This window comes from Cebus imitator, unplaced genomic scaffold, assembly GCF_001604975.1.
Source record: "Cebus imitator isolate Cc_AM_T3 unplaced genomic scaffold, Cebus_imitator-1.0 Scaffold16, whole genome shotgun sequence".
Lineage (NCBI taxonomy): Eukaryota > Metazoa > Chordata > Mammalia > Primates > Cebidae > Cebus > Cebus imitator.
This window is the reverse complement of record NW_016107331.1, coordinates 245,583-268,671: the sequence shown is the minus strand read 5'-3', so window position 1 is coordinate 268,671 and position 23,089 is coordinate 245,583. Positions and strand designations below refer to the sequence as shown.

Below are 23,089 nucleotides of genomic sequence, written 5' to 3'. Positions count from 1 at the left end.
GAGCATTTAAAATCTAAACTAGGTGTGCTGGTTCTGTGCCTATTAAAAAAATTTTTTAAAGATAAAATTTAAAATAGGAATGCATATACCTAAAGGGCATGCAAAATAGGGAAACATACGTGGAAATAACAGCTGAATTTCTCTCTGTAGCTGTGTTCGACATAGTTCTTTCTTCTTTAAATCACTTATTTGCTGCTGACATGTTTCAAATAACTCCAGTATCTGCTGACTCAACTTGAATCCACCACAAAAAAAAGTAAAAGTTTTATTCAGAAATGTAAAAGTAATTACCATATGGAAAAGTATAAATCGATTATGCTGACACTATTTTAAAAATAAATAATATATTATCTTCTTAATACTTTCCAAAACAAAGCTACTATTACTCAAGTACAGGTGGAGAATGATCTGAAAATGTACATATAAATTTTACAAAGTAAACTTTACAAGTCACAGAAAAGTACTTTCTGTTACTTACAAGTCACAGAAAAGTACAATCACATATAATTCATAATAAAAACAATCCACCGGTCAGCAAACTGTTTAACACTTGGTCACTGTTTTTGTATGGCCCCTGAGCAAAGAAATTTTTTACATTTTTAAAGGATTTGAAAACAAATAAGAATATGCAACAGAAACAATTTGTGAGTGGGAAAGCCTAAAATATTTACTATCTGGCTCTTTAAAGAAGTTTGCCCAATCCATAGTATTCACACCTACAAATACCAAATACAAGAGATGTGACGAGTCCCTGGCATTCTGGGCTCATGACCTCCTTTCCATTCTTGTAACACTGCCCTGAACCCTAATTTCCTGTTGCCATTTACCTACCACCTGTTTTTCCTTTTTTTTTTTTCCAGACGGAGTCTCTCTCTGTTGCCCAGGCTGGAATGCAGTGGTGCAATCTTGGCTCACTGCAACCTCAACCTCCTGGGTTCAAGCAATTCTCCTGCCTCAGCCTCCCATGTAGCTAAGAATACAGGCATGTGCCACTACAGCCAACTAATTTTTCAATTTTTGTAGAGACAGAGTTTTGCCATGTTGGCCAGGCTGCTCTCAAACTCCTGACCTCAAGTGATCTGCCTGCCTCAGCCTCCCAAAGTACTGGGATTACAAGTGTGAACCATCACACCTGGCCTTACCACCACTTTATCTACTTGATCTGGTTCAGACATTTCCCTCCAGCCCAACTCTTGCCATCAGCATAGGTGATCTGCCTATCTGAAATGGGCTACATTTCACAACATACTCTGTTTCTTGACTTTCATTTCCTCCAATATTCTTTAGCAGTGTACACTCCTATAATGTGGTCTTCGCAATAAACTGGAACTACTCCAGCCATGAAATTTTAAATTTCAATATACTATCTTGGCTTCAATCTCCTATACAATTCATACTTTCTCACTCCCCTCATACCTGCACTAGAACCACAAGAGATCTAGATTCCCTCGAATCCTCCCTTTTCTCCCAAGCCATCAGCACCTAAATGGTGTTCTTTCCCTATGCAGTCTATACCACACAGTGCATCTCTTGAACCACTCCCTTATCTTGACTTAACAACATCATCTCCTTGTCATGTTCTAATGCTTGTCCTACAAAACCCTAATCTTGGGTCAATATAAAAAAGCCACCTTCAGGCTGGTCACGGTGGCTCACACCTGTAATCCCAACACTTTGGGAGGCCAAGGCAAGCAGATCACGAGGTCAGGAGTTCAAGACCAGCCTGGCCAACATGGTGAAATCCCGTCTCTACTAAAAATACAGAAATTGACTGGGCATGGTGGCACACTCCTGTAATCCCAGCTATTCGGGAGGCTGAGGCAGAAGAATTGCTTGAACTGGGACCCAGAAGGTGGAGATTGCGGTGAGCGGAGATTGCGGTGAGCTGAGATCGCACCACTGCAATCCAGCCTGGGCTACAGAGCAAACACACACACACACACACACACACACACACACACACACACCCCTTCTCTGCTCTTACATCTAAGTTGCTTAGAGACAAAACTGAAAAAAAAAATTAAAAATCACAAAATTGGAGTTATAAATTCAAATTTATTGTCTTAGGTTGACTCTTGGCATCACTTAGCAATTACTTCCAAGTCTTTGGTTAGATATTGCTTCTGGTTTTTACCATACCATTCCAAAATGTTTACTACCCTCTTCAAGCCCTCTAAACTTACCTCCCTTTCTCTAGCAGACAAAGTTAAAGTTTGCTAAAATTCAGAATACCAAATGTGATATTCCTCAGCCTCTTAACCACAGACCTAAAAACCAACATAACTGAAAAAAAAAATTGTCCTTTTCCCTGTTCACAGCTAATGTCTCTACTAATAATTTTGTATTCAAACCCTCTGATCACCTTAAGGGCACAAACACCTCTATCAGTTTTTCAGTCTTGCTCTTGTATTTTCAATCTGTCCCTCTCTAGGACTTCTTTATGGTCCATAACGAGGCAAAAGTATCATCCATCATGTAAAATGTTGTCTTTTACATATTTAGAATCCTCATTTTAAGAAGGCAGAGAATATCCGGGCAACTTGGCAATGAAGGAAGCATAACTTTAAAATCTCTGAATACCCACCCCACAAAAGACAAAGCAACTAGGAGAATAAATCAAAGAGGTCAAACCAAACCAAAATGTGGCCAAAAAATACAACACAATTAATTGACTGAGTATCCATCATGAACCTCAAATATAAGAAGTGGGGCCAAATACCAACAGCAGCAAGATTCATATGGTATCAGACACAGTAAGAGAAAAGGGAATGGGATTTGAAACAATCTTAAAAGCAGAACATGCAGAAATCAAATTGCTTATAGGTACTACCTTCTCCCCTTCACCTACCAAACTAAGCAGCCCACATCAATGTACCACAACCAAAACAGGCAAGGAGCTTCATAGGCTACAATTCATAGGCAAATGCAAGAGGACCACAGAAAAATCAGAGGCCTCGAAACCAAAGGAGATTCCCTTCCAAGAAAAAGCAACAGCAGTAACTGCCAGGAAGAGAAAGCTGAACTGGGCAGCACAGAGCCATCAGGAGAAAAGGAAAGTATAAAATGATTCTGACTCTCAGTGGACATATGACTATGAAAACATTTCTGGTTATCATAACAGGACCAGGCAGAGCAGGTGGAAGGTCCCTGGCATCTAGGAGGTAGAGGCCAGGATGCCACCGAACATCCTACGATGCAGAGAACAACTCTACCACAGCAAAGATTATCTGGCCCAAAACGCCAATAATACAGAAGGTAAAAAATTCTGTTCTAGGTAAAAGTAGGAAAGGAAAAAAGTAAAGGCACACAGAAATTATATTTCTGAATACTACATAAGAACAGAAGAGAGCTAGGCGCAGTGGCTCAGGCCTGTATTCCCAAGATTTTGAGAGGCTGAGGTGGGCAGATCACAAGGTCAGGAAATTGAGATCATCTTGGCTAACAGTGAAACCCCATCTCTACTAAAAATATGAAAAATTAGCCAGCGTGGTGGCAGCACCTGTAGTACCAGCTACTTGGGAGGCTAAAACAACAGAATTGCTTGAACCTGGGAGGCGGAGGTTACAGTGAGCTGAGACTGTGCCACTGCACTCCTGCCTGGGCAACTGAGCGAGGCTATCTCAAAAAAAAAAAAAAAAAAAAGAGGAGAAGTCCTACAGCCACAAAGCTAGCCTGCCCAACTCTCTCCATATAAAAGTAGCACAGAGCTGGGCATTGTGGCTGGGCACTCCTGGAATCCAGCACTTTGGGAGGCCAAGGCAGGGGCATCACTTAAGCTCAGGAATCCGAGACAAGCCTTGACAACATGGCAAAATCTCATTTCTACAAAAAATTTAAAAATTAGGCCAGGTGCAATGGCTCACACCTGTAATCCCAGCACTTTGGGAGGCCGAGGCGGGCAGATGATCACCTGAGGTAAGGAGTTCGAGACCAGCCTGACCAACATGGAGAAACCCTGACTCAATTAAAAATACAAAATTAGCCAGGTGTGATGGCACATGCCTGTAATCCCAGCAACTCCAGAGGTTGAGGCAGGAGAATCACTCGAACCTGAGAGGCAAGGTTGCAGTGAGCCAAGATCGTGCACTGCATTCCAGCCTGGGTACCAACAGTGAAACTCCATCTAAAAAAAAAAAAAATTTTTTAAAATTAGCTGGGTATGGTGGTGCATGCCTGTAGTCCCAGCTACTAGGGAGGCTGATGCAGGAGGATTGCTTGAGCCTGGGAGGTCGAGGCTGCAGTGAGCCATGATCACACCACTGTACTCCAGCCTGGGCAACAGAGGAAGAACTTGTCTCAAAAACACTGAAATAAAAGTAGTACAGAAAAAGCCATCTCAAAGACAAATAACAGGAAAAGAGAACTGGAATCTCAAAAGAGGTAAGAATGGGAGAGGACAGAAAAAAAATTCAAAGAAATAATGCCTGAAAGTATTCTGATCAATTCCCATACAAAGCATTTGTAAGAAAAAATGAGAATAAGTTGAGCAACTTTTTTTTTGAGACATGGTCTCACTGTGTTGTCCAGACTAGAGTGCAATAGCACAATCACAGCTCACTGCTGTCTTGACCTCCCATCTCAGCCCCTCAAGTAGCTGGGACTACAGGTGTGCAGTACCACATCTGGCTATTTTCTTTTTTCTTGAGACACAAGGTCTCACTATTTTGCCTGGGCTGCAGAGTAACATTTCTACAGACAATAAAGCATACCTGGAGAATGTGTCAACAAAACTAATATGATTTTTAACATAATACAAGAAAACAATGCCTTTTCTCTCATATCTTAATTTTCTAAAAAAGATAATTCACTATTTAAAGCATATATATTATCAACAACCAACTGGAAACTTACTTTTTAAAAACTTCACAATAGCAGCAAAAAGCATGAAATATTTAGAAATCTACGTACCAAGAGATGTGCGGGATTTATATAAGGAAAACTAGAAAATACTGAGAGAACCTAAAGACCTAAATAAAGGGAGAGATGAAATATACCACATTCATGGATCAAAAGACTATTGTTAAAGGCGTCAATTTTGCCAGAATTGACCTTTAGATTTAACACAATCAAAATCAAAAGCCCATTTGATATACTTTGTTTCACAAAAAAATGAAAAAGAAATCAAAAGTCCAGAAGGCTTCTTTCTGGAAACTGACAAAAGAATTTTAAACTTTATTTAGAAAGGCAAAAATCCAAGAATAGCCAAGAAAAAAGTTGGAATTTACCCTACCTGACTTCTCTACTTAATATAATGCTGTAGTAATCAAGATAGTATGGCCCTGGCCAAAGCATAAACGAAGACCAACAGAACAGAATACTGAAATATTTACAAATAAAATTATAACTGGAATCTGATTCAAACTAATGAGGGAGGGAGATAAAGGTGAAATAAGATTAGTCATATGTTGTTAATTGTTATGGTCATATGTTGGCAATTGTTAAAGTGGACAACACTAGGATTTATGGTACTTCTCTTTACCTTGGTATATTGTTTGATATTTTCCATAACAAGCTAAAAAGAAAGGTGTTCAAGTTTGTAATAAATGTGAAAAAGATCTCCAGTAAAAGTGGCTAACATAAAATTTTAAATGATACTTGAAGGATTAAGTTGTATTGGCCTACAGCAAGGGTTGGCAAACTATTTAGGCCAAGTATGGGCAGCAAGCTAAATAATTTCTACTTTTAAGCATTGTTAAAAAGAAAAGGAAAGAAAAAAGATTATGCAACTGAGGATTTATGTAGCCTACATGCCTAAAGTATTTTCTATCTGGCCCTTCCACCAACCCCTGATCTAGAAAATCAGGCAGATCAGATCAACATAATCCTAGAAGTCATAGTAGGTGCTATTTGTTGAATGGCAAAATAAACAAATTTCTTTACAATGCCCAAGTGAAAAAATTTACAATGACTTGGAAAATATGAAATTCTGTATCTTGTTCCTCTCTATTTTTTACATGCATGGAAACACTTTTTCTTTCCCAAGGACTACTATAATGGAGATTTAATGAATTTTTATGTGAAAGAATTTTCCTCATCATCTACCCATTAACTTGGGGATTCACATTATCAAATCATGTTAACTTTATCCTAGGAATAGACATTGAGAGTTCAGACGAGACAACAAGAGAAATGCACATATATGCTGAAACAAGATTTCTGGTGCTTTAATTTAGAGAAATATTGCAGGATATGGCTCAATGTTCTTATAATTCTTAAAAAAAAAAAAAAAAAAAAGAGAGAGCAGGAATATGCAGTATGAAATATCCTTGGCTAAAAATCATACACAATTTAGATCGCATATGTAATACCAAGCTGACCATGCATAATGGCATTCTAAAAATATTCTTTAATTCTGGGGTACATTTTTCCTAATTTTTAGTTTAAAAAAACTATTCCAAGCCAGGTACAGTGGCAAATGCCTGTAGTATCAGCTATTCAGAGAGCTGAGGCAGGAAGATGGCTTGAGCCAAGGAGTTCAAGGCCAGCCTGGGCAACTTAGTAAGACCACAAAAAAAAAAAAAAAAAAAAAAAAGCCTCCAACAACATACATATAAAGTGGATTATTCTTAAATTTGTCTAAATCACTATAATACTACCTGCTCAGATTACCTACCAAGAGCTACCATTATATATTCTAGTCATCTTGGCCTCCTTTCAGTTATTTGTATACTCCATTTTGCATTAGGACCCTCAAACATGCTATTTCCTCTCTCTAAAGCAGGCTCTCCAACCCTACTACTCTCTAACTAGTTAACTCATTCATCTTTCAGATCTCAGCTCAAATACTGCCTCCTTTAGGAGGCTTTCCCTGAGACCCCCAAATGCAGTCTTTCAGCACTCTGTAATTTCCTGCACAGCATTTATATAAAATTGTAACCTGCATTTTTAAAGATTATTTTATTTCTGAGACAGAGTTCCACTCTGTCGCCCAGGCTGGAGTGCAAGGTGCGATCTCAGCTCACAGCAACCTCCACCTCCTGAGTTCAAGCAATTCTCCTGCCTCAGACTCCTGAGTTGCTGCGACTACAGGTGCAAGCCACCAGGCCCAGCTAATTTTTTTGTATTTTTAGGAGAGTCAGGGTTTCACCATATTAGTCAGGCTGGTCTCAAACTCCTGACCTCAGGTAATCCACCCACCTCAGGCTCCCAAAGTGCTGGGATTACAGGCATGAGCCACCACATCTGGCTTATGCATGACTGTTTAACAGCTCTCCCTCTCACTATGCTGTATGTAAACGGAGAGACTACGTATGTTTAGCACAACAGTGTATCTCCCAAGCCTAACACTCACAAATATTTGAATGCTAAATAAATCAAAAATCTTATCTATCTACTCCAGGAGTTTCAACTATCACTTTTGTTTCAGATCTCTTCAGGATCCATCTCTCTAGCCTTGATCTTACTTCTGAACTCCAAACATATACTGTCAATTCAGTTACAAGACATTTTTCTATAGTATCAATTAGCTTATATGTGATTGGTAAACGGGAGTGTTATCAAGAAAACATAGAAGTTGTGTTTGTAAGTGACTTGTACATGGAGCTGTAATTGTAGAATTATAACCATCGCAAGAAAGAAAAAGCCTCAGTATGGAGTCCTTACAAACCTAACATAACTAAAAACAAGCATTTGCATTCAGCACTCCTGCTCAAGAAAGCATACTCCTAGCCTCAGACAACTCTGTGCTGGTGTACTTCCTCTTGTCTCTACCTTAACAGCAGCCTCACTGACTCAGAGCTCCATTTGTAGCCACCTGTCTCAATGCTCAACACAAGCCAGCATCTCAACTCTATTTTGTATGTTTCTAATATCCCCTGCAGCAGCATCCAGCCATGCCAAACTGCCTGCCTGGTCTGTCCAACTTATTTCCCAAGACATTAATTATTATTCTTGATTGTGTTTGGTTACAAAATTGTTTAGGTTTTGAGTAGTCCATTCCAACCTTATTTTTCCCATAGCCCTGTATACTTAGGGTGCAATTTGCAGAACATGAGGTTTCTCAGGAGCACAAATGTTTTATAGCAGATTCTCTCATAGCTCAAAATATCTCAAGTATTTCCTCAATCAGCTTATACACCCCAAATCTAGGTTCCTTATCTCTACTGGTAGCAAAAAATCAAATCACTGGAGTCATTTACATCTCTCTCTCACTCTCTTATATACCCAATTATTCCACACATTCTATTTTCCTCATTCATTATCTCCCACATCTTTTTCACTACCATCTACCCTAACTGAAAGCTTCAGTGCCTCTCATTAGGATGAATTTAACAGCCTTCAAGGTGATCCCTATCTTCCAAGCCCACTTCATTCTAAACCAAACTCACTATACAAAAAGGACTTTCTAAAAATACTATCTGGCTGTGCTATTTCTCTATTTAAAAACCTTCAACAGCATTCTACTGTGCATTCAAAGCTTCAAACCATTGCCCCACTTTATCTCACACTGAACCGTCCACATGCTTTACACTCTATAGAGGTAAATCATACAAGATTACAGATTACCCTGTACTAGAGTTAGAATGTCACCTCCCTACCCTTGATTTTAAGTATCTTAAGCTCCTTCTCTTCATATTTTTAGAGACAAAGATCAAATCTTGGTTTTACCACTTACTAGCTATGACCTTGAGCAAGTTATTTAGCTTTCTGAGCCTCAATAAAATTAAGACAATATCCATGTCATAGAGTTGCTGAAAAGACTAAATGAGACAGTAAATGTTAGCTTTCTTAAAAAGTGTTCCCTTAAAAAATAAACACACAGCCGGGCACGGTGGTTCATGTCTGTAATCCCAGCACCTTGGGAGGCTGAGGCAGGTGGATCACCTGAGGTCAGCAGTATAAGACCAGAACGACCAACATGATGAAACTCAGTCTCTACTAAAAGTATAAAAATTAGCCAGGCGTGGTGCCGTGCACCTGTAATCCCAGCTAATCAGGAGACTGAGGCAGGAGAATTGCTTGAACCAAGGAGGCAGAGGTTGCAGTAAGATAAGATTAGGCCACTTCACTCCAGCCTGAGCGACAGAGCAAGACTCCATTTCAAAAAAAAAGAACACAAAACTAACTGCTTGCCTTCTTTCTCCCATAACTAGGCAGGTAGAGAGTAGCACTCAAAGAAATTGGTTCCAGCCACTCACACAGTGGCTCACACTTTGGGAGGCCAAAACGGGTGGATCACCTGAGGTCAGGAGTTCAAGACCAGCCTGACCAAAATGGTGAAGTCTCATCTCTACTAAAAATACAAAACGGGCCAGGTGTGATGGCACATGCCTGTAATCCCAGCTACTTGAGAGGCTGAGACAGGAGAATCGCTTGAACCCGGGAAGTGGAGTTTGCAGTGAACCAAGATCATGCCATTACATACCAGCCTGGGCAAAAAGAGCAAAACTCTGTCTCAAATAAAGGGAAAAAAAAGAAGTTGGTTCAATTACACAATCTACCTTTAGCCTTCTGAGATAAATCCCTAATCCTAAAGATTTAGTAGAATCTTTCTATACGACTAATTTTAAAAAGTTATTGATATGGAACTATATCAGATGGTTTATACTAACACTAATGTGAATTAATTGTTATTAAATTTACTGAAATTGAACATATGCCTAGTCCATATGCAGAACTAGTAGTTAGTTCTAATACTTAAATATCACAACATACAAATACGTGTAAAAATAGAGAGCTTTCAATACCTATTATAATAAATTCCATAGCAAACAGGCCTGCTAGCATACATACCTTAAAAAGCCAGTGAAAGATTCTTACACATTCATTCAAAGGATTAGTCTGATTTGATTTATACCATAGGCTTTCATATTATGGCATTACAAGAGATTGTTTAAAATGAGTAAAAACAGCGAGGCGCAGTGGCTCACACCTGTAATCCCAGCCCTTTGGGAGGCCAATGTGGGTGGATCACTTGAGGCCGGGAGTTCAAGACCAGCCTGGGCAACACAGCAAGACCCTGGCTCTACCAAAAATAAAAATAAAAATGTAAATTAAAAATATTAGTTGGGCATGGTGACCCACAACTGTCATTCCAGCTATTCAGGAGGCTGAGACAGCAGAATCACTTGAACCTAGGAGTTTGAGGCTGCAGTGAGCTATGATTCCACCACTGCACTCCAGCCTAGGCATGAGAGCAAGAACTTCATCTCTAAAGTTTTTTTTAAAAACAAAAACTAAAAAAACCCCAAGTTAATCTTTTCTCAGTTTACTTTGCCTTTTTCCTTTCTCCCACTGATTTTGTCTGATTGTTTTTCCTATTTCAATATGCTTAAAAAAAATTACAGAGGAGAAAAGAACAGTTGTTTCATTAAACTGCTGGGACAAGTGGACCAACAGTAAAAGAATAAAGCTGGACCCCCTAACTTTACATCATATACAAAAATTAACCCAAAACGGATCACAGTCCTAAATGTAAGAACTAAAACTATAAAACTCTTAGAATAACACACAGGCAGGGCAGGAAAAAAATAATAAATAAATAAATAAAATTTTAAAATTAACACATAGGCATTAATTATGTGGCCTTGGACTGAACAAATGGTTTCTTAGATATGACACCAAAAGCACAACCAACCAAAGAAAAATAAATTGGACTGCATCAAAATGAAAAGTTTTTGTGCTTCAAAGGATACCAAAAAGAAAGTAAAAAGACAAGTCACGGCTGGGCGCAGTGGTGCATGCCTGTTGTCCCAACTACTAGGGAGACTGAGGCAGAAGAATCGCTTAAACCCGGGAGGTGGAGGTTGCAGTGAACTGAGGTCATGCCACTGCACTCCAGCCTGGTGAAAGAGCAAGACTCCGTCTCAAAAAAAAAAAAAAAAAGACAAGCCACATAATGGGAAGCATAAATTCACAAATTATTATCTGATAAGGGTCTAATATTTAGAATACATAAAGAACTCTTACAAATCAACAGTAAAAAGATAAATAGCCCAATTTTAAAATGGGCAAGAGATCTAGATGAATAGACATTTCCCCGAGAAGATATACAAATGCCCAATAAGCAAATGAAAAGATGCTCAGTATCATTAGTTATTAGGGAAATGGCAATCAAAATCACAATGATACCATTTCATACCCAATAGAATGACTATAATCAAAAAGACAGACAATAACAAGTATTGCAAGTGTCAGCAAGCATTTAAAGAAAGTGCAACACCCATACAATGCTGATAGGAATGTAAAACGGTACAACCACTTTAGAAAACACTTCGGCAGTTCCTCAAAAAGTTAAACACAGAGTTACCATATGACCAAGCAATTTCACTACAAGAGCGGTAAAAACATATGTCCATGCAAAAATTTATACACAAATATTCACAGCTGCACTATTAATTAGAGACAAAAAGTGGAAACAATCCATAAGTTCAACTGAGTACTGTATTAACATATTCATGCAACTGAATATTATTCAGCTATAAAAATGAAGTACTGATGTATGCTACAACATGGATGAACCTTGAAAACATGCTAAATGAAAAAAGCAAGACACAGAAGGCCACAGATTGAATGATTTCATTTATATCAAATGTCCAGGATGGGCAAATTGATAAGACAGAAAATAGATTAGTTGTTGCCAGGGGGCAGGAGAAGTGACTATTATTGGGTACAAGGTTTCTTTTGGGGGTGATGAAAATGTTTGTGAATCAGATAGTGATGACAGTTGCACAACTTTGGGAATATATTTTAAAACCACTGAATTGTACACTTTAAAAGGGTGATTTTTATGGTACAATAATAACTCAATTAAAGAACAAAAAAAAATACAGTAATAAAAAGCACGACTAAGGAATGAAACAAGTGCTGCTTTTCTGACCCAACATTTCTGTACACTTACTATACTTCAGACCTATGCTGGTTGATAGGAACCCAAAGATGAGTAAAACAAAGTTGCTATCTTCTCCTTAGCCTAGAAATGTTTCTTATTTCTGAAGAGTGTGGCAACTTTAAAATGCAAAAACATCAAGTGTAAACCACAGACAACCCAAGAGAATGCAGATATTTACATTATAAACCCTCTCAATTACCTAGAAGGTGATTTTTTAGGTTTCACTAAATATGTGGGAGGGGAGAGATATGTTTCTAGTATTAGATGTTAAATAACTCACTGTTTCCCAGTGCTGACCATGTCATTTACCAAGAATTATTATTTAAATAGCTTCATTTCACTTATTTGAAATGTTTTTTATAAATGTTTCTTGATTATATCACTTTGAATGTATCATTTTTCTCAATGACTTCTGGATTCTCTATTTTTGACATTCAAAAACCTCATGATAAACACAAATTATCCCAAAATAAAATGTGTTCTAACACTGTATTACAATAACTATATGAAAACTTTATTTTTTGTAATATAACAAGACAGTTCTCTAAACTGTTTGGGCTCTAATAAAATTTTCACGAATCAGGGAAAATCTGATTTCCTGATGGCTGCACTTCTGTAAAAGAATCGCTACCAAAAATCAAAGTAATGTTTAGACAGAAAATTAGGCTGAATAGTACTACCTTAAACATGGCAAAAGAAAAAAAAAGGAATGTTCTACTTAATCCAGGATACTAAATACTTCTTATTCTTCTAATACATTATTTACACTAAATTCCCAAAAGGCAAAACTAAAATCTACATTATTATTACCTTATCTTTGGCCTCAGGCAGTGTGATTTCTCTAGGTTCTAAAAATGGTATTTCCCGAAAAGGTGGAACACATCTGACTGTATCTGGTATATAATGTGTATGAAACAATGGCGGCATTGAGTATCTTCGTTCACCTGATAAAGGCACTATCTGGTTAACTACAGTTGGCTCTTGGTGGGGTGAATGGAAGCGCTGCCGTTTACCATCAAGAGGAAGGCTTTTTTCATCGCTTAATCTCCTGAAAACAAGCAATATACCTTAGTGATTAAAGATATAACTTTTTGATAACAATAAAAAGCAATTAAAAATATATAAATGTCATAAGAGATAACAAAATATTACAATTCTTTCAATAAAAGTACATTATTAGTTTTATATGGATCTTAAAAATATTCATGTTAAGCACAAGAAATGCCTCTCAACACCTTAGAAAACACAGTAACAATGCAGAAAGAAAAAATTACATGTATATATTGGGGTTAGCCTCCTGTATTTGAACCACCCCAATGTTTCACTATCTCAGTAGTGAAAATTTTGTAGAAAAAGTTCTATTTATAGAATTACTAAGAAGAAAAGATTCAAACTATAACATAAAGAAGATAAGTGAGCTAAGTGCCAGTTACAAAAAAGGGCTTTTTGAATACACCTGTGTTCTGGCTCATCAGCAGGAAACACCAAATTAAGAAATACTTTTTAATAAAGCTATAAAGACACTGGACAAGAAGAAATTAGAAAATGAGCTGCAACTCAGAGAATAGTACTAATATTAAATTTCTCGAGCATAATTAATGTATTTTGGTTATACATGAGAAAAGCCTTGTTTTTAGGAGGAATAAGCTGACATGTTTTGAGGTAAAATAAAATGTCAACAACTTTCTTTTACATGGTTCAGGAAAAAAGCAAGTGGGCAGGAAGAAAAAGAGAAACCAAATGTAGTAAAACTTTTAACTCATGAATCTAGGCAAAAGACATACAGATATTCACTATATTATTCTTTATATTTTTCTGGAGGTTTAAATATTTGCAAAATATAAAGAAAAAATCATTAAAGAGTAAACATTTGTTGGGAAAAAAGACATTTACTTCATTGATATATTAAGGTGTTCATTTGTTAATACTTTATGCCACAGAAAATAGTCCAATTCCTTTTAAGCTGGAAAATTCTATGGGTCATAGAAGGTTTTTTTAACATTCCTTTGGGATTATGTCAATTCCTCTCTTTGACAGATCTGCAAAATAAGTGGACCCCTACTCACAGGTAAAGTATACAATGCTAAATGCATAAAAGCATATTTATAATACTACTTCTAAACATAAAAGTATTTTAGTGCTATATATGCTGAATGTCTTCTAATGAGAATGCCAATTTTAATTTGAAAAATATGTTTGGCCGGGCATGGTGGCTCATGCCTGTAATCCCAGCACTTTGGGAGGCTGAGGTGGGTGGATCACAAGGTCAGGAGTTCAAGACCAGCCTGGCCAAGGTGGTGAAACCCTTCTACTAAAAATACAAAAATTAGCTGGGCATGGTTGCAGGCACCTATAATCCCAACTACTCGGGAGGCTGAGGCAGGGAATTGGTTGAACCTGGGAGGTAGAGGTTGCAATGACCCGAGATCATGCCACTGCACTCCAGCCTGGGTAACAGAGCGAGACTCCATCTCAAAATATACATATATTTTGAGATATGTGTATATATATATATATATATATATATATATACATATATCTCATCTCTACTAAAAGTACAATGTTTAACTACAAATTAACGGAGCTTATTTTCATTCTTGATTCACGAATTGGCTATAAAGGCAATTTCTAAAGAATAAAATCTGAATAAAGTCAATACTGTCAGAATTATTATAAAACTTTTATCAACAATTTTGAAGAACAACCTGTAGTGCTTATAAGCCTATGACTCAGGGACATATAACATTTCAAATCCCAGCCATGCCACTTCTGAGTAACTAGTTACTTAACCTTTATGTGAGTCAACTTTCTCCTCAACAGAAGAGGAATAAAAGTATCTACCTCAGTGTTGTGTTATTTTATCAAACCATTATTTGCAAGGGCTTAGAATAATGCTTACTACATAGTGAGCAATCAATAATTCCTAGCTAGTGTTATTATTTTTTTATAGCACCTTGCTCACCAATAGTATTTTTTTTATGAGACATAAAAGCTATAGAATGTTTATATAGGTTTTTCAGTAATAGTGATATCTTTCAAATATTACCAAATGTTATTTTAATAATCACCTCTCAAATTCTGTCATATTTTGTAATAAATGAATTTCTTTTAATCAAATAGATTAAAACTGACTCCTGACTTGACTACAGGAAGCTTTATGTCAAGCAGAAATTTTCACTACAATATTTTTTATCATGGAACCTTACCTGTGTAAGATGTAGATAAATCAAAAGAAAAAGTTTACTAGAAAGAAAATGTTATAATTGTGTCTACCTAGAAATTCAAATGTTGAAGTCCTAAGCCCAACTACCTCAGAATGTGACTGTATTTGGAGAAAGGACCTCTTAAAAGTTAACTAAGTTAAAGTGGAGTCTTTAAGATGAACCTTAATCTAGTATGACTGGTGTCCTTAGAAGAAAAGATGAGGACACAGAAAACACAGAGAAACAACCATATTAGGACACAGTGACAAAGCAGCCATCTACAAGGCAAGAAAAGAAGCCTCAGAAAAAACCAACCCTGCCAACACCTTGATCTTGATCTTGATCTAGCCTCCAGAATTGTGAGAAAATAAATTTCTGTTGTGTAAGCCACCCAATGTGTGGTACATTGTTATGGCAACCCTACCCCAGCAAATGAATACAGAAAGCCATCTCATTTCATTAAAAGATATCAATTAAAAAGTGGTTTTCTAGCCAGTGCAGTGGTTCATGCCTATAATCCCAGCACTTTGGGAGGCCGAGGAGGGCAGATCACAAGGTTAGAGATCGAGACTATCTGGCCAACATGGGAAAACCCCGTCTCTACTAAAAATACAAATATTAGCTGGGCGTGATGGCACATGCCTATAGTGCCAGCTACTCAGGAGGCTGAGGCAGGAGAATCACCCGAACCCAGGAGGCAGAGGTTGCAATGAGTTCAGATTGTGCCACTGCACTCCAGCCTGGCAACAGACTGAGACTCCATCTCAAAAAGAAGTGGTTTTCTGAAGAAATTTAAATTTACTCTAGAAAATGAAAGCCTGGGATCTAGAAAAAGAAAACCCGGGGTCTAGGAAAAGGTCTGATGAAAGGCAGAAACAAAGATATAATAAAGCAGGAACAAATCAACAAAAGAACCCCTGAAATTTTTAAACATATAAAAATGTTAAAATTCCATAACTGATCCGATCGCACAGGTCCCAGAAAACAACATAGGGTCCATACGATATTAATTCAAGATACACTGTTACAGAGTTCTCAGAAATACAAAAATATTCTTTTAAAATAATTAAGAAGTACTTACTTCCTTCCTCGAAATAATGGGGAAGCTGAGGTCTGTATTGGACTGACATTTCCATATGTCAACTGCTGTAACGATACAGCTCTCGACAAGCTTTCAAAATCAAAGAAAAGAACAGTAATAATATACATATTTTTCTTTAAAAACAAAACCAATTTCTGAAAATAAAATTAGATATATCCCTGCTCAAAAAAAAAAGTGATGATATATTCTCCACATTCAAAAGTTTCATACAAAAGGGTTATGTCAAACGGAAAATGAAATTTATCAACAACAGGGGCCAAAATATTACCATACTTACTCTGCATTCTGAAAGTTGAATTGTGCATCTATAAGCTGCTGGTGTGAATAAACGGCTGGTGACAGGTTAAAGAAGTTATTATGTTGTTGATGATTTGGAGTGAAGGGTGGGCGACCCAAAATTGAGTTTGGGAACATGCTCTTGTTCACTGGAAGTGAACATGTATTCTTCTACCTAGGAAAATTTAAAAAGATAATACTAAATTATTATAGCTTAAAGATACTAAACACTTTAATAACTATTATCCACTAATTTAAAAGTTATCAAGTTACAAATTTTATTTGCAAAGTTAAATAGGTCTCTTAAGTGCCACTGTAGGTAACAAGAGAAAACTACTAATAAATTCTAAATTTTAAGATTAACATTTATTCAAATAGCAAATATGCACCTTTCTAATTTTCTGATGAATTGTCCCTAATACATTTACCCTCATATTAACAAATCTTTTAGAAAATCAAGTTATCACCTGACATTAATAAAATCCCACAGATTCTTACATATATTCTCAATCTAATTTAAACAAAGGTATAAGCCATCGTACAACATCCTGATACCTAGAACTTGGATCTTAAGGTCTGATCAAATAAGGAATGGATTTTATATTGTCTTTAACAATTTATAAAATTCTGAGATTCCCCTCAAAGTCTACATACTTTATACAAAAGACTTCTAATAAAAGAGGGCTATATTCCACAGGAATAGGAAAAAACTATACAAAACAATCAGAATCCTTCACTGATCCAAGGAGGAGAGTGGACATTTATTCTTTGCAATGACAGATATATCAAGGCTGTAGTCTTGCAAAGGATAGGATAGGGTAATAAACTGAAAACAAGTATCAGGTAAAGTCTGCAAAGAAAAACAGCCCACTTTCTCAAAGCAAGCAATTAGAAAACTCTTTTATAGGGAAAAAAGAGTAACAAGAGAACCTATACCATAATAATACTTGGAAGTCCATCAAGAAAATGTCAAGCTAGCTACCTAATCAACCTAACATGAAGCCTCAAGTTGACAAGCCCTACCCACACACTTTTAGAGTTTCTAATTAGACTCCTGATATTCTCACTTAAAATAGACATCCATGGATCACCAGAAGAAAAATAAAACCTGAAAAAAAAAAAAAAAAAAAAAAAAAAAAAAAAAAAAAAAAAAAAAAAAAAAAAAAAAAAAAGCGGGGCGGGGGCAGGTGCAGTGGTTCACACCTAGAATCCCAACACCCTGGGAGAACAAGGTGGAAGGATTACTTGAACTCAGGAGTTAGCCTGAGCAACAAAGTGAGACCATGTCTCTATAAAAAAATCAAAAAATTAGCCAGGCACAGTAGTGTGTACCTATGGTCCCAGCTACATGGGAGGCTTAGGCGGGAGGATCACTTGAGTCCAGGAGGTCAATGCTGCAATGAACCATGTTCATGCCACTGCACTCCAGCCTGGGTGACAGGGCGAGACCCTAACTCAAAAAATAAAATAAAAAGGCTCTGGGAAATTATAAAATTGAAAGCAGAACTATCCAGCAGAAAGTTAAAGATAACTTTGAGGAAATGTACTAGAACAAAAAGGAAAAGTTGTTAGGGTCAGGAAAGAGGCAAGGCAACAGAAAACAAAAGAGTATTAAACTATGTGATCCAACATTATAACATAAGGTCCAGGAAGAACAGAGAAAATACAGAGGACATTATCTAATAAATAAAACAAAAAAAATGTCAAAGACTGAAAGACACTAATCCCCAGACTGAAAGGACCTAGAGAGTACAAAGTACAATAAAAAAGATACACGTTAAGATATATTATAGTGAAGTTTCAGAATATCACACACAAAAAAAGGAAGTTTATAAAATATTCCAGAGGGAGAAAATGCTATAAATAAAGGGCAAGAAATCAAAATGGCTTTGGACTCCTCAATAGCACAGGAAATGGACTCATGACTTCAAAGTTCTGAGGGAAATGTTCTCAGGCTGTAATTCTATACCTAGCTACACTATCAATGCAATGGAGACTAGAAACAGTTTAGACAAGTAAGGTATCAAAAAAAGAAAATCTGGAATCTAGAAGAAGGGAAATCTGATGTAGGGCAGAAACAAAGTAAATTCCCCAAGATGATAGTGATGGGGAGCTAACAGTTCAAATTAGAATAGGAGGATGCAGGGCTTCAAGAAGATATCTAAGGAAAAAAAAAATCAACTGATAGATTACCTAACGTATTTGACCATGGAGAAAAGTTCTGTTAACAGAGTAGAAATACTTTTAGAAATACAGAAAAGCAGCTAGTTAAAAATAAATTACCAAAGAAAAAAACACTCAATAGGTAATATTAAAAAGCGGCCGGGCACAGTGGCTCATGCCTGTAATCCCAGCACCTTGGGAGGCCAAGGGAAGCGGACCACAAGGTCAAGAGATCAAGGCCATCCTGGCCAACATGATGAAACCCCATCTCTACTAAAAGTACAAAAATTAGCTTGGTGTGGTGGTACACACCTGTAAACCCAGCTAGTCGGGAGGCTGAGGCAGAATAGCTTGAACTCAGGAGGCAGTGGTTGCAGTGAGCCAATATCAAACCACTGAAATCTAGCCTGGCGACAGAGCAAGACTCTGCCTCAAAAACAAAACAAAAAAAGGCAATATAATCAGGTTACCTACCTGGTTATTATAATAATGTTAAGATGGAATATACTGATTTTTAAAAAGATGAGTTACCACACAAAATTTAGTATATTTATATGACACATTATACTATGAATTTATGTTTATATATCACATATCACAATTTTATATGGATGACAGTGTACAAAAAGTGCTAAATCCTTATGTTCAGTAAATATAAATTAAAATAATTACAGAAGCTTTATTCTTTTTTTTTAAACAACAGAGAAAAATAACACTATGTAGCCAGAAGAATTGAAGAAATTGCCTTTGGGGATTGTGGCTAAGAGGGCTGGAAAAACTGTAAGACACAACAGGGGAGAAAAAGAAAGATCTGGGAAGAAACTAATAAATCATTCACAAACATTGCTCCTTGTTTTTTCAATTCCGTAAGATGAAAATTTCCTAGGTTGGCCACAGATGACAAGACTCACCAGTCCAGGGTTCTTAACAGACTGTGGACAAAATTCTATGAAATATCATCAGACCTCATCCCAAATGCCCGACTCTAATTTGGACCAGAGACAAGGTTAACCTCCAGAAAACAAGGGTCTGTCAACTTTCTTTAGGAGGCTCTTATGTCTTTTTAAGAGAGATTTTTAAAAAAGAAAATAAATCCTATCATATCTCCTCACCTGTACACCCTAACTTGTTCAGAAGAAACGGGCAAACATCTTGAACTAAGCAGCATTCCAGGGAATCCCCTAGTAAAAATACATACAATAATCCTAGGCTGGGCAGTTGCTCATACCTGTAATCCCAGTACTTTGGGAGACTGAGGCAGGCAGATGTTTGAGCTCAGGAGTTAGAGACTAGCCTGGGCAACATGGTGAAACCTGATCTCTACAACAAATACAAAAATTAGGCCAGGCGCGGTGGCACACGCCTGTAATCCCAGCACATACGGAGGCCGGGGCGGGTGGATCACCTGAAGTCAGGAGTTCAAGAACAACCTGACCAACATGGCGAAACCCCATCTCTACTAAAAATACAAAAATTAGCTGGGCATGGTTGCAGGCACCCGTAATCCCAGCTGCTCATGAGGCTGAGGCAGGAAAATGGCTAGAACCCATGAGGCAGAGGTTGCAGGGAGCCAAAATCGCCCCACTGCACTCCAGCCTGGGCAACAAGAACAAGACTCTCTGTCTTGGGGGGGGGGGAAGAGTAGATTAATTCCTAGTAATTTCTAATGATAAAGTGTTTGGTCCTGTAATTTGTAACCTGGAATCTCTGTCCTCCACTTGACCTCTCCTCCAACAAATCAGAGAACACTCAAGATTATATATTATAATTCCTTCATCAGTATTTTCTGGAAAGTATAATCTACCTAGTATAAAAACCAGAACTGGCCGGGCGCGGTGGCTCAAGCCTGTAATCCCAGCACTTTGGGAGGCCGAGGCGGGTGGATCACGAGGTCAAGAGATCGAGACCATCCTGGTCAACACGGTGAAACCCCGTCTCTACTAAAAAAAAAAATACAAAAAATTAGCTGGGCATGGTGGCGCGTGCCTGTAATCCCAGCTACTCAGGAGGCTGAGGCAGGAGAATTGCCTGAACCCAGGAGACGGAGGTTGTGGTGAGCCGAGATCGCGCCATTGCACTCCAGCCTGGGTAACAAGAGCGAAACTTCGTCTCAAAAAAAAAAAAAAAAAACCAGAACTGTACTGGCTAAATCAAGATACTCTCCATTTTGTCCAAATACCTTTGATCCCTTAAACCCACTTCTTTTCTCCACAATACAGAAAGTCCAGTTCCTAAATCCTGCTAACCCACTGTGAAAACCACTTCCAGGTTCTAAACAGGACATTCCTTTTGGTTAAGAATTAAATTCCATCCAAGTGAAGAATCTAGTCACATGGCTCCAAATGGGCATTTCTTAAACAACTCACAAATGGCCTGTTTCACATGGAGCCTATCCGTTACAGGACATTTCCAGAACCGACATAATTAGGGCTATTCACACCAACAAAGTAACGTCACTATTAATGGCTATTAATCAGTATAAATTAATAGACTTATGGCTGTTAATCAGTACACATAAGAAGCCTTGTGGTACTGAACTATACAATATGAAGACATTTTAAAAAGTACTATGTTACCTGTAACTATAAAAACACCGATTTAGTTGATCAGTAACAATCTCTTTCCTCAAAAAAAGCATACCCTGCACACCTATTATTTAGCTTGTGTTTTACACTTTCCATTTGTTTCTTCTGTTGCCCTACTGATAAATAACTGCTATTTTAAACAAAGAGTTGAAAGAGATAAGTAATTTAGAGAATCCGTAAGTTGTGAGACACGTAAGCCTTTCACGTTCTCACCTCGAGAAACGAAGAGCCTTTCTACAGAGGCTGAACAAGAAAGGTCTTGTTCAGTCTTAACAGTCTTAACCTGTGCATTTTCCTATAAAGCGAAATTTAATTTCATACCATTTAAATAAGCCTGAAAAGATAAATGCCTTTTAAATTTTTTAATTAATCCACATATTTACCTTAGTTCTTCACCACCCTTTTAAACACCATGCAGGGGTCCCAAGACAATCTTCCTCTTTCGGTCTTGGAGGGGAGCACACGTGGAAGAAAAAAAGAGTAAGCAAAGTAAGCGGTCCTAAGAGTCTTCAAAATGTACAGCAGCCCAGGGGCCGCCCATGAATCTGGAATAACCAAGAGATACTGCCGGAATCTGCCGCGCAAAACAAAACGCTACAGTTTCGGAAAAAGTTTCCCGCGCCCCGCCCCCGACCTGGGCCTACACGGTTGCATTCCTGTCCGAAACCCCCTAAACTCACAGGTGTCCTCGGGGAAGGGCTAAGCAGGGTCTATCCGCACAGCCCGCTCAGAAGCTCCAAGGCCCCAGCGGGGACTCCTGGGCGTACTCGGCGGTAGCTTTCTCCGGAACCAAAGGCGGTAGTGGTGGCCGTCGGACAGCTAGGCCCAGCTCCAACTCCGGCTCCGGCTTACGATCTAACCCCTGGCACAGATATCAGGGGAGGAGCAACACAAGAAAAGGTAGGGACTGCAAGGATATAGAAGGTTGGGGGCGGTGGCAAAAAGCGGAAGACCAAAAAGTCGCCGAAAAAGCGGCGTAGAAAGCCCTGTCAAAGACACCCGGAAGATCGACGTGACACCGGATGAAAATAGCCAGCGGGGAGCAAGAGGTCACACTTCCGGTAGCCGCCTCGCCCCCTCGTAGGCGCGCTTTACTTGAATGCGCAGGCGCAAGACACCAGGGGTTGGAAGGAAGTGATTTCTTAACTGCTGCCAGCACCAGCTGGGAAAGGGTTGGGAGGGCACTAAGAGGAAGGGAGCAGGCTGTCGGCGGAAGGTTAATGTCACTCCGGTGGAGAAGAGTAGGGGAATATTGGTTAAAGAAAAGCTTCTCTGGAGACGAGTCACTCTGCCAACACACGAAGGACCCACAGAAAACGTTTATTGGAGCTAGAACAGCTGTACGTGAAAAAAAAAAAATGTTTTATTTCTCTGTAAAGCCTGGACTTAGCGCCCTGCCCATAGTAATAGCTAGCATTACTAATTCAACCAATATTTATTGATATCTCCTCTTGAGTGAGCTATAATAGTTTGTGGAAATGTCTAAATTGTTTAATAATGCAAATCTGTTTGCCGTACTCGTTTGTTGTCCATTTAATGTCTATAAAATCTGACCCCTCCATTTCTGAAATTGGTAATTTGTATGTCATCTATTTTCCTCATCAGTCTGGCGAGGAGCTTCTCGGTTTTACGGATCTCAAAGCCCGTCTTCGCTTTCTTGGATTTTCTCTACTGGTTTTCTGCTATTTCATTGATTTCGGCTCTTATGTTTATTGTTTATTCTGCTACTAATTTTTTTAATTTTTAAATTTATTGTTTTGTTTTTCTAGTTTCTTAACTCAGAAACTGATGATCACTAATTTTAGATGTCTCTTGTTTCTACAGGAATTTGGTGGGATAAGTGTCCCTCTGTACTGTTTTAGCTACATCTCACATATTTTGATATGTCTTCATTTTCCTTCATTTCAAAATACTTTGTAATTTCCCCATT

At 38.0% G+C, this 23,089-nt stretch overlaps 1 protein-coding gene across 5 annotated transcripts in view; it reads right to left on the bottom strand.

Moving 5' to 3' along the window:
• The window catches only part of TENT2 (terminal nucleotidyltransferase 2), a 67,249-nt gene extending 45,049 nt beyond the window's left edge, over positions 1 to 22,200 (bottom strand). For 2 of the 5 annotated variants that reach the window (XM_017507318.2, XM_037731025.1), the window contains exons 1-6: positions 21,840 to 22,199; positions 21,543 to 21,606; positions 16,413 to 16,586; positions 16,115 to 16,204; positions 12,641 to 12,878; positions 120 to 234 (exon numbers count right to left, since the gene is read on the bottom strand). In XM_017507318.2, the coding sequence (XP_017362807.1) occupies positions 120 to 234; positions 12,641 to 12,878; positions 16,115 to 16,204; positions 16,413 to 16,549 (580 nt within the window). In that variant the 5' untranslated portion in view covers positions 16,550 to 16,586; positions 21,543 to 21,606; positions 21,840 to 22,199. Of the gene's footprint in view, positions 1 to 119; positions 235 to 12,640; positions 12,879 to 16,114; positions 16,205 to 16,412; positions 16,587 to 21,542; positions 21,619 to 21,835 lie in introns of those variants that run through there. The other 3 variants (XM_037731030.1, XM_017507310.2, XM_017507302.2) reach the window with 3 other exon arrangements.
• Positions 22,201 to 23,089: the final 889 nt, after the last annotated feature.